The sequence below is a fragment of the Echiichthys vipera genome (assembly GCF_963691815.1).
Source record: "Echiichthys vipera genome assembly, chromosome: 9".
NCBI classification, from domain to species: Eukaryota; Metazoa; Chordata; class Actinopteri; order Perciformes; family Trachinidae; genus Echiichthys; species Echiichthys vipera.
Window position 1 is genome coordinate 30,892,667 of NC_139834.1, and position 16,643 is coordinate 30,909,309.

At 44.1% G+C, this 16,643-nt stretch overlaps 1 protein-coding gene across 2 annotated transcripts in view; it reads left to right on the forward strand.

Annotated features, from left to right (window-relative positions):
- Window positions 1-16,643, forward strand: part of LOC310951368 (rho guanine nucleotide exchange factor 10-like protein) — a 121,977-nt gene that overhangs the window by 47,134 nt on the left and 58,200 nt on the right. For both annotated transcript variants that reach the window (XM_083919563.1, XM_083919564.1), the window contains 3 exons: window positions 12,340-12,485; window positions 14,134-14,300; window positions 16,334-16,449. In XM_083919563.1, the coding sequence (XP_083775689.1) occupies window positions 12,340-12,485; window positions 14,134-14,300; window positions 16,334-16,449 (429 nt within the window). The remainder of the gene's footprint in view (window positions 1-12,339; window positions 12,486-14,133; window positions 14,301-16,333; window positions 16,450-16,643) is intronic.

The following is a 16,643-nucleotide window of genomic DNA, read 5'->3' on the forward strand; positions in this document are numbered from 1 at the left end:
GTTCAGACCCCTGCACGTATGGCAGACACCAAAAATGATACATGTTAACCAGCAGGTGTCGCTATAATCAAGTTGAACACGTTTTTGCCTCTAACTCCCACATTGTACTGCGCACATTAAAAATTCTGGCATCCACACGTTCCCTGAATGTATGTGAATCTCAAGATATAGGCCACGCCCGTTTCTGCCTTGGCTTTTTTTTCCAGCAGGATTGCCATACAGGCAAAAACCTACAGTTTCGAACTCCTCCTAAGCTGAGTGTCAAAACAGTTATAAGTCGGATTAATAAGAAACTTAGAACAATAGTTTCTCATGCCCCTCTGAGGCTCTAAGAAAAAATTTGCAAAACCTATTTTTTCCTATTTTTTTAATCAAAAGAATAGTAAAAGTCCAGAAAATGTGCAAGTTAAAAGGGAACAACTTGCTGTATCTTGTAGTCAAAACAGGAAGTGTTGTATATCTTCGCAATAATATTGTTCAGAGTTTGATAGAATATCAGCTGTGACTATACTGCTGTTTTTTTTAAATAACCAAGGCACTTCAACAAAAACCTTTATTTTGTGAAAAAAACAGCGATCAAAATTAGAGAACAGTAACCATTGTGTCAGAAGAGAAGATTTCAACAATGTTTCCTTCTATAGGATTCAAAAATGAATAGGAAGTGTAGAGGCCACAGCTTTGAATGACTTCAGCACATCTGCGCCCACAGGACACCACTAGTTTCTCACACTGCTCTGGTTTGATCTTGGTCCATTCTGACTCAGTCTCATCCACAGTTCAGTAAATGTAGTTGGTTTCTTAGACATTACTTTGTCGCCAAGGATTTTCCAGAGATTCTCTATGGGGTTTAGATCTGGACTCTGGACATTTCTTTGTTTCGATATTCTGAGCTTCAAGGAACTGCTTCACCTGTTTTACAGTGTGACAGGGGGCATTGTCTTGCATGAAAATTGCAGCTGATTGGGAGACAGTTGCAGTGAAGGTATTGCATGTTGCTGAATGAGGTTCACATAATCATTTGCATTTACCCTGCCATGTAGCTGTACAAGAGGCCCAACCCCTGCTTCAGAAAACAGCAGGAGTTAGGCCAAGACACTTCCTCCTCCAAATGTAACTGACTTCTTTACACACTTATGTAATATCTGGAGGTGGAAATAATAATCAGACGAAGACGGACTTGTGCCATGAGACTGCCGTACCTTACTAGTGTCACGTTAAACAGGGTCCCCGTGGAAACACACACATACACCTGACACTGACCAGTAGGTGGCAACATGAACTCATAAATTATTCCCAATACACCTTCTTACCTTTAAGTTTTAACTCCCCACCCAATATCTTGTAACTTAAAACCAACTTTGTAAGCAAAATCCTTACCATATAGCTTAAAATTCCCTTTGTATTGGGCACTGAAAATATCTTAAACATTATAAGCTATAGGCCAAATCTCTGGCGTCAGGTAGGTACGATCACTTGCATTGAATGAATCCAGGGCTTTTTCATGAGTGAAGGGCAAATGATCTATGTGGACTGTGCGTTCTCTTACACCATCATCGATCAGGTAAGTAACCGGACCAAGTCGCTTCACTATTTTTCCCATGATCCATTTCTCCTTTCCATTACTAAAGTTTCTCACATGTACCACCCTCAAAGTCACCCTCAAATAAGTTCCTCAGTTTGGGGTTACCTTTGTGATGTTTTTACCTTTGTTTCCGTTGCTTCTCCTCAACTGTCTCGGCAAGGCTAAACCTGGTTCTTAACTGACGTTTGAGGAACAGTTCTGCCGGTGAACAGCCAGTCACAGTATGCACTGTACTTCTGTACATCAACAGAACATTTGCCAGTCTATGCTGTACTGATGCAGCTGTCTTTGAGCTTCCATATCCCCCAACACTTGCTTCATCAGAGCAGATTTGACTGTCTGCACTGACCTTTCTGCAGCACCATTTGAAGCAGGGTGTTACGCTGGAACCATGGTCTGCTTAATACCATTTGCTCACAGAAACATCCTGAACTTACTGGACAGGAATTGGGGTCCATTGTCAGAATCCACTTCTTCTGGTAGTCCATAAGATGCGAAAATGCTATGCAGAACTTCAACAGTCTTTGCTGAAGTTCTTGTTGTCATGTGAATCACTTCTAGCCATTTTGAATGGCTGTCCACTAAAACTAAGACAAACTGCTTGTCTTTCTCACGGAAATCTATGTGTATCTGCTGCCACACTCATGTTGGCCATTTCCAACAGTGTAGTGGGGCTGCTGCTGGAAGTTGTCTCACTGCCTGGCATGCACTGCACTGTTGTAGAGCATACACATAGAGCTGGATCTGTCTGACGTTCCTTCCTGTAATAGGGAAGGTTTTTCGTTGCCACCGTACTCTACGGGGGAATTGTTGGGTCTATGTAAATCATAAATAAGTCATCATGAGTGTGGTCTATACTTAGTCTGTAAAGTGTCCTGAGATAACTTTTGTTATGATTTGGCACTATAAATAAAATTGAATAGAATTGAACCTCAACTTCAATGTCCCTATCCAGAGGGGACCACCACACATAGCTTCGTGCTAATGCTTTCGTCCGACAAATGCCCGGGTGTCCCTGATGTAGGGCATTCAATAGCTATTCTCTGTGAGCTGTAGGAACTATGACCATCATTCCCTAGAGAACACATCCTTGTCCCACAGAAAGCTCAGTTCTACGTTCATCAACGGTTTGTGTTTCTCATCATTTATTTGGTTTGGCCATCCATTCAAACTGAACTCTTTCATTCGGCTGAGCACAGGATCTCTGTGTTTACTGTGAGCTATGTCGCAGGCTTTCACAGGTGAATCCTCCATGAATGAGTAATAGAATACGTTTCCCTCTTCTGCAGTACTATCCCTACTTTTTCTTGGCAGCCAGGAAAGTGCGTCTGCATTTGCATGATCAGAGGACATGCGATACTCTAGGTCATAAGTGTACGGCATCAGTACACTTATGTGCCCATTGCTGCATCTTCAAAGCAGCCAAAGTGGGAATAGCTGACTTTGGCCCCAGGATTGCCAAGAGTGGTTTTTGATAGGTAATGAGAGTAAACTTCCTACCGTAAAGGTATTTGTTGAACTTCTTCACTCCAAAAATAATATAGAGCGCTGTCCAGGAAACAACTCACATGATCAATACCTTGCTGTATTTAATCCATCACAGCTTGAATGATGGACGGAGCACTAGAGACTCCATATATTAGGCGATGATAAGTGTAGAGCCCACGATGTGTGTTAACTGTGAGATACTTTTCTGACTCTTTATCCAACTCCAAGTGTTGATAAGCATGTGATAAGTCCAGCTTCGTGATCAGCTGGCCTCCAGCCAATGTTGCAAAGAGGTCTTCGGCATTTGGCAGTGGATAAATTTCTTCTTCCACACACTGATTTATTTTCACTTTGTAGTTTAACCAGATCCGTATGGTCTTGTCCACTTTTGGCACTGTTGGTGCAGCTCATTCGCTGGTGTCTGTTTTTGATATGACACCCATCTTTTCTAATCTATCCAGTTCTTTTTCCACAGACTCTCATAAGGCAGTGGGCAGGCGTTTTCTTAATATAGGCTTGGCATCTGACCTCATTTTGATGCAAGCCTTGAACTCATAGATAGTGCTAGGGCCTTCATCATAAACCCTCTTGTGTCTCTGCAGAATCCCCCCTACATCTGGATTAACGGCTCCACTTGCTGCTTTAACTTGGAATATTCTTCTGCAGTTCAGTCTTATGTTACTTAGCCAATTTCTGCCGAGTAGTGTTGGACGGTCCCCTTTGACAATCACCAGGGGTACCCTTGCTGCCTGTTGCTCATAGTTCTACAAACCACTTTTCCTAACACAGGGATAGGTTCTCCAGAAAAGGTAGAGTGGTATTTTGCATTAACGCAGTGGTAGGTGGGAAAGTGTTTTCCAGTACACCTTCTCGTGTGCTTCTATCACAGTAGATCCTCTGTCTAACTGCATTACAGTGTTGTGGCTCTCAATGCTCATGTTCACCTTACAGCCATTATCTCCACATGAAGCTGTGTTTGCTGTGTATGCTGGGTATGCTCCAAACAGTTCATCATCATCATCGACTTGGTTGGTTGCAGCCCCCGTTTCCACCAACTGGGTCTTATACTGCATCTTTTTATTCCTACACATGTGTGCCATATGCTACACCTTGGAGCATTGTTGACATTTCTCCTGCTTAAATTTGTACACACTAGCTGCATGCTTGCCTCCAAATCTGTAACAGGGCTGTTGTGTCTGTTGATGCTTTCCATCCATCCTGGTTTGCTGGGGTGCATTTTTATTCTGATATTCCCCTTGCTTTTTCCATTCCTCTTTCCTTCTTCTCTGGTTGCACACTTTGTTTATAGTTCCTCTCTCCTTTGTTCTTCCAGACTAATCCAAAGTGTTGCGTGATGCCATCTCCATTGGCAGTGCTGTGTCACATGCTCTCTTGAATGTCACATTAGTCTGCCAGTAATTTCCTCTGTATGGCCTCTACTCTCAATTCACTGACAAACCGGTCACATAGAGCTTCGTCAAGGTGTGGGCCAAACTCACAGTGAGTAGACAGTTGGTTTAGAGCAACTACATAGTCAGATACTGATTCGCCCAAAAAATTGATTTCTCTTCTGAAATCGAAATCTCTCTGCAATGATGAGTGGGTTGGGCTTATAATTGTCACCGTGTGCTTTTGTCAGCTCTGCATAATCTTTCTCACTTGGTTTAGCTGGTGTGACTATATTTTTCAAAAGCCTGTAGGCATCTGCTCAGATAACCGCAAGAAACATGCTGACCTTCTTTTCTGTCTCCACCTCATTTGCAATTATCCATTGTTCTAGTCTCTCCAGGAAGGATTCAAAATCGTCCTTACCCTTCTTGCAGATATACTGCCGATCTGAAACATCGCTTCTTTTTCGTTGTTGGCTTAACAGTCACATTAGCTTTATTTTTAGCTTGTTTGGTTAGCCACTCCGATAGACATACAAATGTCCGTTCCTGTGATCTACCAGCTGCAAACATTCTGTTGCACACTACATGAATTGTATATCCTTATTTCTTCTCTTTAATCCCATCCTCGTCGCCAAAATGTAATATCTTGAGGTGGAAATAATAATCAGAAGGAGACCAACTTGACACTGCCGCACTTTACTAGTGTCATGTTAAACAGGGCCCCATTGGAAACACACACATACACCCGACACTGACCAGTAGGTGGCAATATATAAACATACAGTGCATCCGGAAAGTATTCACAGCGTTTCACTTTTTCCACATTTTATTACGTTACAGCCTTATTCCAAATTGTATTAAATTAATCTCTGTCCTCAAAATTCTGTGACCATGTGAAAAAAGTTTTCTTGAGAGTTTTGAAAATGTATTAAAATTAAAAAACAAAGAAATCATATTTACATAAGTATTCACAGCCTTTGCTTAATACTTTGTAGAACCACCTTTGGCAGCCTCTACAGCCTCAAGTCTTCTTGAATATGATGCCACAAGCTTGGCACACCTCTCTTTAGGCAGTTTTGCCCATTCTTCTTTGCAGTACCTCTCAAGCTCTATCAGGTTGGATGGGAGACGTCTGTGCACAGCCATTTTCAGATCTCTCCAGAGATATTCAATCGGATTCAAGCCTGGGCTCTGGCTGGGACACTCCAGGACATTCACAGAGTGGTCCTCAAGCCACTCCTTTGAGATCTTGGCTGTGTGCTTGGGGTCGTTGTCCTGCTGAAAAATGAACTGTCGCCCTAGTCTGAGGTCAAGAGCACTCTGGAGCAGGTTTTCATCCAGGATGTCTCTGTACATTGCTGCATTCATCTTTCCCTTTAACCTTACCAGTCTGCCAGTTCCTGCTGCTGAAAAACACCCCCATAGCATGATGCTGCCACCACCATGCTTGACTGTAGGGATGGTATTGGCCTCGTGATGAGCAGTGCCTGGTTTCCTCCAAACATGACGCCTGGCATTCACACCAAAGAGTTCAATCTTTGTCTCATCAGACCAGATAATTTTGTTTCTCATGGTCTGAGAGTCCTTCAGGTGCCTTTTGGAAAATTCCAGACGGGCTGCCTTGTGCCTTTTACTAAGGAGTGGCTTTCGCCTGGCCACTCTGCCAAACAGGCCTGATTGGTGGATTGCTGCAGGGATGGTTGTCCTTCTGCAAGGTTCTCCTCTCTCCACGGAGGAACACTGGAGCTCTGACAGAGTGACCATCGGGTTCTTGGTCACTTCCCTGACCAACGCCCTTCTCCCCCGATTGCTCAATTTAGACGGCCAGCCAGCTCTAGGAAGAGTCCTGGTGGTTCCAAACTTCTTCCAATTATGAATGATGGAGGCCACTGTGCTCATTGGGGCATTCAAAGCAGCAGATATTTTTCTGTATCCTTCCCCAGATTTGTACCTCGAGACAATTTTGTCTCTGAGGTCTACAGACAATTCCTTTGACTTCATGCTTGTTGTTTTCGCTGTGACATGCAGTCAACTTTGGGACCTTATATAGACAGTTGTGTGCCTTTCCAAATCATGTCCAATCAACTGGATTTACTACAGATGGACTCCATTTAAGCTGTAGAAACATCTCAAGGATGATCAGTGGAAACAGGATGCACCTGAGCTCAATTTTGAGCTTCATGGTCAAGGCTGTGAATACTTATGTAAATATGATTTCTTTGTTTTTTAATTTTAATAAATTTTCAAAACTCTCAAGAAAACTTTTTTCACATGGTCATAATGGGGGCCTATGCGTAGAATTTTGAGGACAGAGATTAATTTAATACAATTTGGAATAAGGCTGTAATGTAATAAAATGTGGAAAAAGTGAAACGCTGTGAATTTCTGCATGCACTGTATATTATTCCCAATACACTACAACTTTGGGTTCTGTCTTTTCCCAGTCCTACACCGATTATAATGTTTCCCATCAGACACAAATAAATTATCACCCTCCTCTCCATCCTGTGGGCCCACCACTCGCAGGAGGAACCACTTGGGTCGGGTGTGCTGCTGCACGGGGGGCAGTGAAGGTGAGGGGCCTCGACGGACCAGACAAGGGCAGCAGAAGCTGGCTCTTGGGACGTGGAATGTCACCTCTCTGTCGGGGAAGGAGCCGGAGCTTGTGCGGGAGGTGGAGCGCTACCAGTTAGATCTGGTGGGGCTTACCTCCACACACAGTTTCGGTTCTGGAACCGAACTCCTGGATAGGGGTTGGACACTATTCTTCTCTGGAGTTGCCCAGGGTGTGAGGCGCCGGGCGGGTGTGGGGATACTCACAAACCCCCGGCTGAGCGCCACGGTGTTGGAGTTCACCCCGGTGGACGAGAGGGTCGCCTCCTTACGCCTGCGGGTGGTAGGGGGGAAAACTCTGACTGTTGTTTGTGCATATGCACCAAACAGCAGTTCAGAGTATTCGGCCTTCTTGGAGACCCTGAATGGAGTCCTGCACAGGGCTCCGGTAGGGGACTCCATAGTTCTGCTAGGAGACTTCAACGCCCATGTGGGCAATGATGGAGACACCTGGAGAGGCGTGATTGGGAGGAACGGCCTCCCTGATCTAAATCCGAGTGGTCGTCAGTTATTAGACTTCTGTGCTAGTCACGGATTATCTATAACTAACACCATGTTCGAACATAAGGATGCTCATAAGTGTACGTGGTACCAGAGCACCCTAGGCCAAAGGTCGATGATCGATTTTGTGATCGTATCATTTGATCTGAGGCCGTATGTTTTGGACACTCGGGTGAAGAGAGGGGCAGAGCTGTCAACTGATCACCATCTGGTGATGAGTTGGATCAGAGAATGGGGGAAGATTCTGGACAGACCAGGTAAACCCAAACAAGTAGTGCGGGTGAACTGGGAACGTCTGGAGGAGGCCCCTGTCCGAGAGATCTTCAACTCACACCTCCGGCGGAGCTTTTCTGGCATCCCTGTGGAGGTTGGGGGCATTGAACCGGAGTGAGCAATGTTCAAAGCTTCCATTGCTGAAGCTGCAGCGAGGAGCTGTGGCCTCAAGGTCTTAGGTGCCTCAAGGCGCGGTAACCCTCGAACACCGTGGTGGACACCGGTGGTCAGGGAAGCTGTCCGACTGAAGAAGGAGGCCTACCGGGATATGCTATCCCAGAAGACTCCGGAGGCAGTTGCAAGGTATCGACAGGCCAGAAGGGCTGCAGCCTCTGCTGTGTCAGAGGCAAAGCAGCGGGTGTGGGAGGAGTTCGGAGAAGCCATGGAGAAGGACTTTCGGGTGGCACCAAGGTGCTTCTGGAAAACCATTCGACATCTCAGGAGGGGGAAACGGGGAACCTTCCAAGCTGTTTACAGTAAAGACGGGACGCTGGTGACCTCAGCCGATGAGGTAATCGGGCGGTGGAAGGAGCACTTTGAGGAACTCCTTAATCCGACTAACACGCCCTCTTTTGTAGAGGCAGAGCTGGAGGCTGATGGGAAATCATTGTCAATATCCCTGGCGGAAGTCACTGAGGTAGTCAAACAACTCCACAGTGGCAAAGCCCCAGGGGTTGATGAGATTCTTCCAGAAATGCTGAAAGCTTTGGGTTGGGAGGGGCTGTCTTGGTTGACACGCCTCTTCAACATTGCGTGGAAGTCTGGGACAGTGCCAAAGGAGTGGCAGACCGGGGTGGTGGTTCCTCTTTTTAAAAAGGGGGACCAGAGGGTGTGTGCCAATTACAGGGGTATCACACTACTCAGCCTTCCTGGTAAAGTCTACTCCAAGGTGCTGGAAAGGAGGATTCATCCTATAGTCGAACCTCAGATTGAAGAGGAACAATGTGGATTCCGTCCTGGACGTGGAACAACGGACCAGCTCTTCATTCTCGCAAGGAGCCTGGAGGGGGCCTGGGAGTATGCTCATCCAGTCTACTATGTGTTTTGTGGATCTGGAGAAGGCATATGACCGGGTTCCTCGGGAGATACTGTGGGAGGTGCTGCGGGAGTATGGGGTGAGGGGGTCATTTCTGTGGGCCATCCAATCTCTGTACACCCAAAGTGAGAGCTGTGTCCGGATCCTCGGGAGTAAGTCGGATTCGTTTCCAGTGGGGGTTGGCCTCCGCCAGGGGTGCGCTTTGTCACCAATTTCAAGGCGTAGTCGTGGTGGGGAGGGGTTGCAGTTCGGTGGGCTGAGGATCTCGTCTCTGCTTTTCGCAGATGATGTGGTCCTGATGGCATCGTCGGTCAGTGACCTTCAGCACTCTGGATCGGTTCGCAGCCGAGTGTGAAACGGCTGGGATGAGGATCAGCATCTCTAAATCTGAGGCCATGGCTCTCAGCAGGAAACCGGTGGATTGCTTACTCCAGGTAGAGAATGAGTCCTTACCCCAAGTGAAGGAGTTCAAGTACCTCGGGATCATGTTCACGAGTGAGGGGACGATGGAGCATGAGTTTGGCCGGAGAATCGGAGCAGCGGGGGCGGTGTTGCAGTCGCTCTACCGCACCGTTGTGACGAAAAGAGAGCTGAGCCGGAAGGCAAAGCTCTCGATCTACCGGTCAATCTTTGTTCCTACCCTCACCTATGGTCATGAACGTCGGGTCATGACCGAAAGAACGAGGTCGCGAGTACAAGCGGCCGAAATGGTTTTTCTCAGGAGGGTGGCTGGAGTCTCCCTTAGAGATAGGGTGAGAAGTTCAGCCATCCGTGAGGAACTCGGAGTAGAGCCGCTGCTCCTTAGCGTTGAAAGGAGCCAGTTGAGGTGGTTCGGGCATCTAGTAAGGATGCCCCCTGGGCGCCTCCCTAGGGAGGTGTTCCAGGCACGTCCAGCTGGGAGGAGGCCTAGGGGAAGACCCAGGACTAGGTGGAGAGATTATATCTCCACACTGGCCTGGGAACGCCTCGGGATCCCCCAGTTAGAGCTGGTTAATGTGGCCCGGGAAAGGGAAGTTTGGGGTCCCCTGCTAAAGCTGCTGCCCCCGCGACCCGACCCCGGATAAGCGGATGAAGATGAGATGAGATGAGATGAGATAAGTGCAACACCAATAACTGGGAGGTATCTGAAAGTGTTCTCTTGTTGTTGTTTTTTTGAAGGTTATTATTGAAGTTCTTTGGTTATTTAAGAAAAACATGCTAGTTCAGCAGTGGTATAGCCACAGCTGATATTCTATCAAATTCTGAACACTCAATAATAACAGTTTTTCAGAATTAATCAGGCATTAATACTTTATTCTCTAATTTTGATCTACACTGTATATAGTGACTAAAAATAGAATCAATATTTTCAGTTTGGGAAGCAAAATCTTATGCCTGGTTGACAGCCTGGCAACCACTTTTAGAAGTTGCTGCCCCATAATGTAAAAACAAAACTGTAATCTTCAAATGATATTCCTTGAAAATATTTGATATCAGTTTTTCTCAGAAACTTGTTTGTTATTATCAATGTAGATGATGTTATTGTATATTGCGATATCTTGATATAAGATTTCATTACAATACTAATCCATTGAAAGAGGATACATTATTCCATTTAATCATCGCCCAGCATCATGATTCTGCATATGTCTTGTGTTCAGGTGAAGTACTGTATTTTGGCTTGATGATGGTACCAGAGGATAGGTGTTTTTCTGTTATTACTTATTTATATGTTATATTTTTTTAACTACACTGAGAGAAGCCATGCAACGTTTTATGTGTGTGCCGAGTATAGTGCTGTACGGAATGGTTAAAATTGATACCATGGAATAATTTGAAGCGGCAAATTATAACTCTGTATATTGATTTATCTTTGTCTATATGAGTACTTCTGAATAACTGTGCAATTACTGTAATAAAATACAAGTTTGAGGCTCTTGTACTCCACTACAATTCAGTGGAAATATTCTACCTTCTACTCCACTACATTTATCTGATAACCTCAGTTACTAGATACTTTACCAATTTAGATTTTTTTGCTTCACACTGATATACACTCGTCTCTGTTCATTCGTAGTTGAATTGCTGGTTTTCTGTGTCAAGCTTTCATTTTTTTAAAGTAGAAAGAGACATTGTGGTGGTTTTACCACGGATTAAACAGACAGAAACGATTGCAAGAACAACAACAGAGCATGGAGAAGAGCGATGAAGAAGTCCATATAGCGGGAGTGGCCGTGTGCCTACAGGAAGCACGTGGAGCAAGTCGCCGAGTGTGCGAGTATTTGACACGCTGAGACAGTTGCGCTGAGATGCGAGAGAGGACAGCAGTCAACATCAGCCACTGCAGCCATGAATTACTTTTTCACAGAGGCTTCTTTCCAAATCAGATCTGTTTTTGTTTTGCCTGCACGCGTTGTGTCATTACGTCAGAGCTGCTCTACGGGTAATAGGGTGGATTAAAAATCCATACCATACCGAAAATTCCTACTGTCTATACTGTTGAAACCATACACCCCTACCCAAGTATAATAACAATAAAGACCATGATTCTGACAAAAGTTACCAAAATCTCCAAAAATCAGCCTATGGCGACCATGGATATCCAAACTGAATATCATTGGTGCAGTAGTCTTAAGTCGTGTTTCCATCCGGGTAAAATGTGGCTGCTCGGAAAGTTTCAGGGCACGTCCTCTCAAATGGCTGTTCACTCGACGTGTTTCCATTACAAAAAAAGGCCCCAGAGGGATTTAGGAGATTCCGGAAGTGATGTATGTTTTTTGATCATTGCGTAATCACATAGCGACAGTTTCCACCGTGACATCACATATACGATGGATATAGCACAGGAGACGCACCAAACGTGAACAAACGCTCCTGGCCCCAGAAAACCAACACGGCCCAGACCTTTTTGTCGGTCTACCTATCGGTAACTGCTCTTTGATTTTTGCTGCTCCATATTCTTGATAAAAGTGTGCTTGCTACTGCTTAGCTGGCTTTTAAAAATGGCGCGGGTTGTCGTGGCACACGCCGCCTATGCACGTCACATCCCGCTGAGAGCTACAGGCAGATCTGTGACAGGGCCATTTTCTACTCGGTCAAGAGGCCTCCTGAGCCACTCACATGCAAATTAGGGGTGTTTTGGCGAGATATCCCCGCCTCATTCTGGGTAGTCGACCATAGTGGAAACGCACCTATTGAGAAATCTTGTGGTGGACCAAGAGCCATGGAAAGCCATTTCCTGTCAAAGCATTGACTTCTTAACGCCCACACAGCTACCCTCATTAGCTACATTAGCCTTTGTGTTCATGTTATTTTGTCATTTTGTTGTCATTGTATTATCATTCAGATTTTTTTTAATTTTTTTTTACCACTTTTTTAATTCCGAGCAGCCTCTATAGAAACTAATTTACTGATTTTTATAGTTAGATGAAAGTGTAGGAAAGGATCTAATCAGTGAACTCCTTTTGTGTTTCCAGCTGCTGAACTCCGAGCAGAGGCAGCTGATCCAGTGTGAACTGCTGACGGAAATTGTTTATGGTGATAAAGGTCAAGTTCTCAAGTCAAAGGAGCGAAAAGTCTTCCTCCTCAATGACACCCTGATCTGTGCCAATGTTAACCTCAAGTAAGTACTTCCTAGACCCTGAAGCTGCGACCCTGACATCGTCAGACCAAATCACAAATGCCAAGTTAGTCTCGAACCTCTCATTAAAAGCGTGATTCCCGCAAAATCATCCCATGGTCTTTTTCAGCAAATTTGGTCATCAAATAAACCATCAAGATATTTTTATTCGTCTAACAACTATTAACGGAGAAATCCCGGAGAGTAGCTAACAGCTGAATGTGGCTAACACTGACTAGCTTGGGGCAGCACCGTGAAGGCATTAAAACATATTTTTTAACCACTAATACTGCTCAAAATAATACCAAATCTCTGCAGGAGCATGATAAGAGTCCCTACACAAAATAAAACAAAGCATCAACAATGTAGTTAGTGAACCCAGAAGACTTACCAAGGGAATTCTTCTTTAAGCACGCCCTCCTTGGGTTCTTTGTGTCAGAAGCTCTTCTAGGAATTATGAACTCGTCCTTTTCGGAAAGTTTGCTGCAGACACGGTAATCCCTCTGTCTATGCGTCTCGATCAGCGACTCAATGTTCAGATTTAAAACAATAAGCCACTGGTTTATCAGAGCACGGTCATCGTATCGCCATGGCAGCCTATGGAAAGTTTCTGGGTTGTTAGCTTTCATTTTTGTTTTGCAGCCGGGACAGATACAAACATGATACATTATGTTGTTGATGCTTTGTTTTCTGTGTAGGGACTCTTCTCATGCTGCTGCACAGGTTTGCTGTTATTTTGAGCAGTATTAGTGGTTAAAGAAGACTTTTAAATGCCTTCACCTTACTGCCCCGAGCCAATCAGTGTTAGCCACGTCCGACTGTTAGCGACTGTTAGACACTCTACCGCATTTCTCCGTTAATTGTTCATACATGAAAAAGATGGTCTCGGTGGCTTATTTGATGACCGAATTTACCGACATAGGGCCTGGGATGATTTTACACCAGAATTCCTTTTTAGTTTTTAATTTCCAAGGGGCAATATCAACAGCTGTAGACCAAAATTCTTCTGGTGGATGAAACATATGACGTAGCAGAGTGACAAACAAATATAAACCGATACAGCGTGCTGAAGTGAGCTGTGATGGTGTAGCATTAACTGTGAATGAGTGCTTCTGTTTTTGCTATCAAAACGTGAAAATAGTTCTTTAACAGAAAGTTTCACATCAGCTGTAGCCGAGTTTGCTGTTTTCCAAAATGCCTCAACGGGGCTTCTCTTTACTGAGCTAGGTTTATGCTTGCAGATAGCATCCTCAGCATCAGGTTGTGTAAACCAATAACCACGTCATCATATATGCGAAGGCTCCATAAGTTGTAAGTAACGGTTGTAGATGGCCCGAACAGGACATGGTCAGCTGCAAATCTGTCTGAATGAGAGGGGGATCAAACTTAACTAGAGAACAAATGAAACATGCAGATTTGTCTGGTTCGCTGGCTATGAAGCAGCTGTTTTAGCTCCAGAATCTCGGATTTTATCTCTATTACAGTGTGTTTCTTTGTTTTGATTATTCACATGAAGAAATTAGACTGTTTTTGGAGAAATACTATCTGTTTGAGGTTTCTCTCTGCTCTAACACACCTGAGTCTAACAATTATCAAACCTGTGACGAGCTTCTACCATGTATGAAACATCTGGAATATGCTTGTCCAACAGGGGTCCCCCTGACATCAGCAGCCTGGTTCCTGTTGGTCCTAAGTACACAGTAAAGTGGTGTGCCCCCCTGCTGAAGACTGAGGTGGTGGAAGTGGGTCAGGACAGTCTGCTGAGCAGGGACAGTGTCATCACAGCAAGACGCCACAGCTCCACCTCCAGCACCACTGGTACATCCACAGCTCAACATCTGGCCTCTCATCACCCAACACACAAACTGACCATGATAATTGTAGATACACTACAGTATGCATATATGTATGTGCATATATATGAATTAGATGACTTTATAAAATGATACATTCAAATTGTGCTTATTTAATTAAATGTGCCTGTTAATTATACTTTAAATAATCAATTTATACCGTAGTTAAATCTTTAAATGGAAAAACATTTTCCTATTTCATTTACTTATTTGTCTGCTTATGCTGCTTGAATCTTATCTGATCAATGTCTACGGACTAAACTATTGATATTGCATAGACAGTGCTTCTACTCACTTAAGGCCTGAAATGTTGTAAAGAAAATATTGTAATCAAATCAAACCACTTCAAACTAAAAAGTTCAGTACTGATCCTGGATACTAGAGAATTAGCCTGGCTATTCCCAGACCAAGTTCAACCGTAGACGTTGTACGTTAGTATGTGAAGGTTGCTGTCATTTCCTTCTGCACAAGAGGCGGGCGTAGTTCAAATGGCTGCACGCAATTGGACAGTTCTTCAACCAATCAGATCAACGATCCGGATGACGTTTGTCCACCGCCAGGGCTAACTGGTAGATTCAACTTTTGCTGAAATGAGTTGGCAGTAAATAAAATACATTCTTTCTTTCTTTCTGCTCAGTTTTCAAAGTAAACTTGCCACTGAAATCATTTAAAATTGCAGTGATAGCTGTATCAACTGGTAGCAGTTGCTGCGCTTTGGTGGCCTCCATGTTGATTGTAAATTCTAAACACAAGCGTCGTCATCATTCTCTGTTGTCATCGTGTTTAAAGTTGTACTCCTTCAGATGTTGATGTGTTTCATAGTGTGCTGAGTTCCTCTCTATCCCAGAGTGAGTTAAAACAATGGTGGTTGATCATGTGACCCACTAATGAAAGCACTTGTTTCTTTGCTGAGTATTCTAATATCTGTCTGTGGAGACATTCCCTCTCTAGATGTAAATAATCCACCATGTTAGTGACACTGCTGGCAGTGGCCCAGACCGCCACTAAAAGCTATGCTGCATTCACTTGTAATCTGATATCTGGAACTTCCAACTTCTGAGTCAGGCTTGTAGTAATGACAGAAGTGTAATAGGAACGTGTGTGTGTGTGTGTGTGTGTGTATGTGTGTGTGTGTGTGTGTGTGTGTGTGTGTGTGTGTGTGTGTGTGTGTGTGTGTGTGTGTGTGTGTGTGTGTGTGTGTGTGTGTGTGTGTGTGTGTGTGTGTGTGTGTGTGTGTGTGTGTGTGTGTGTGTGTGTGTGTGTGTGTGTGTGTGTGTGTGTGTGGATTTAAGACATGGACAGAACATTTAGGGGACGAAATGGAAGAAGAGAGTTTAATGTGTTTCGATAAAGTTTACAAAATACCAAAAAAAAAAAAAAAAAAGGAGTCAACACACATAGTGACCGTGAACGTGACAAGAAGGAGGCCCTGAAAGAACAGGCTCACCTGCAGTTACATCTTACTGACAAAGAGGCCGCTAGAAACAAGGGATCTCAAATCTTATGGAGTAAAACTTTAACCAGCCAATAGCGCACCGAGTGGAAAAGAAAGCTTGGTCATAGGATCCATAAAAAAGGGATAGGAAACAGGAGGAATAGACCTGCTCTAGACCTGCGAATTTAAATCGCCGGCAGAAGGGGATGGGGATTCCCAGACTACTAGAGAATAATGATGAGAATGATTTTTGTCCAACAAAAGAAAACCATTTATTCTTACAAATAATCAAAGTTGACATCGCCATCATTTTCTAGATATATAATGATCAAATGATTGACTGGTAGTGTCACTTCTGATGCTAACTTGTCCTTATAACTGAGGAGAAACTCTACAGTCTTAACTGTGCAGCACAGTGAGGAGCGTTTGTGCTTTCCATCAGCCGTCAATGAACACTTTACATCAGATAAGATTTTTTGTTACATGGGGCTAATTTGGAAGTAAATTAAGATATTCAGGTGTTTGTCTGATAGAGAAGCTGAATGTGAATCTCTGTGTTACAGGTAAAGTTTTCCTGAGTCCTCCCAGACTGTACAAGGAGCTGGAGGAGCTGCAGCATGACCTAACTGTGGTGGAAAAGGTCTCACTGCTGGTGGGCACGCTCAATGGAACCTACCAGGTAATGCTTATTGTTCTCAGTTAACATTGTCTCTTTCATTGTTTTTTGAAAAGAAGCTCCCGTGTTCATGATGCTTTTTCAGTCTAAGCATTTGATTTTTGTACACAATAATAATAGACCTCATTCACCAATATCTTCCTACGCTGTTGTTTTTTTCCTAAATTTGTTCTTTAGTTAAGTCCTGAGAAAAATCT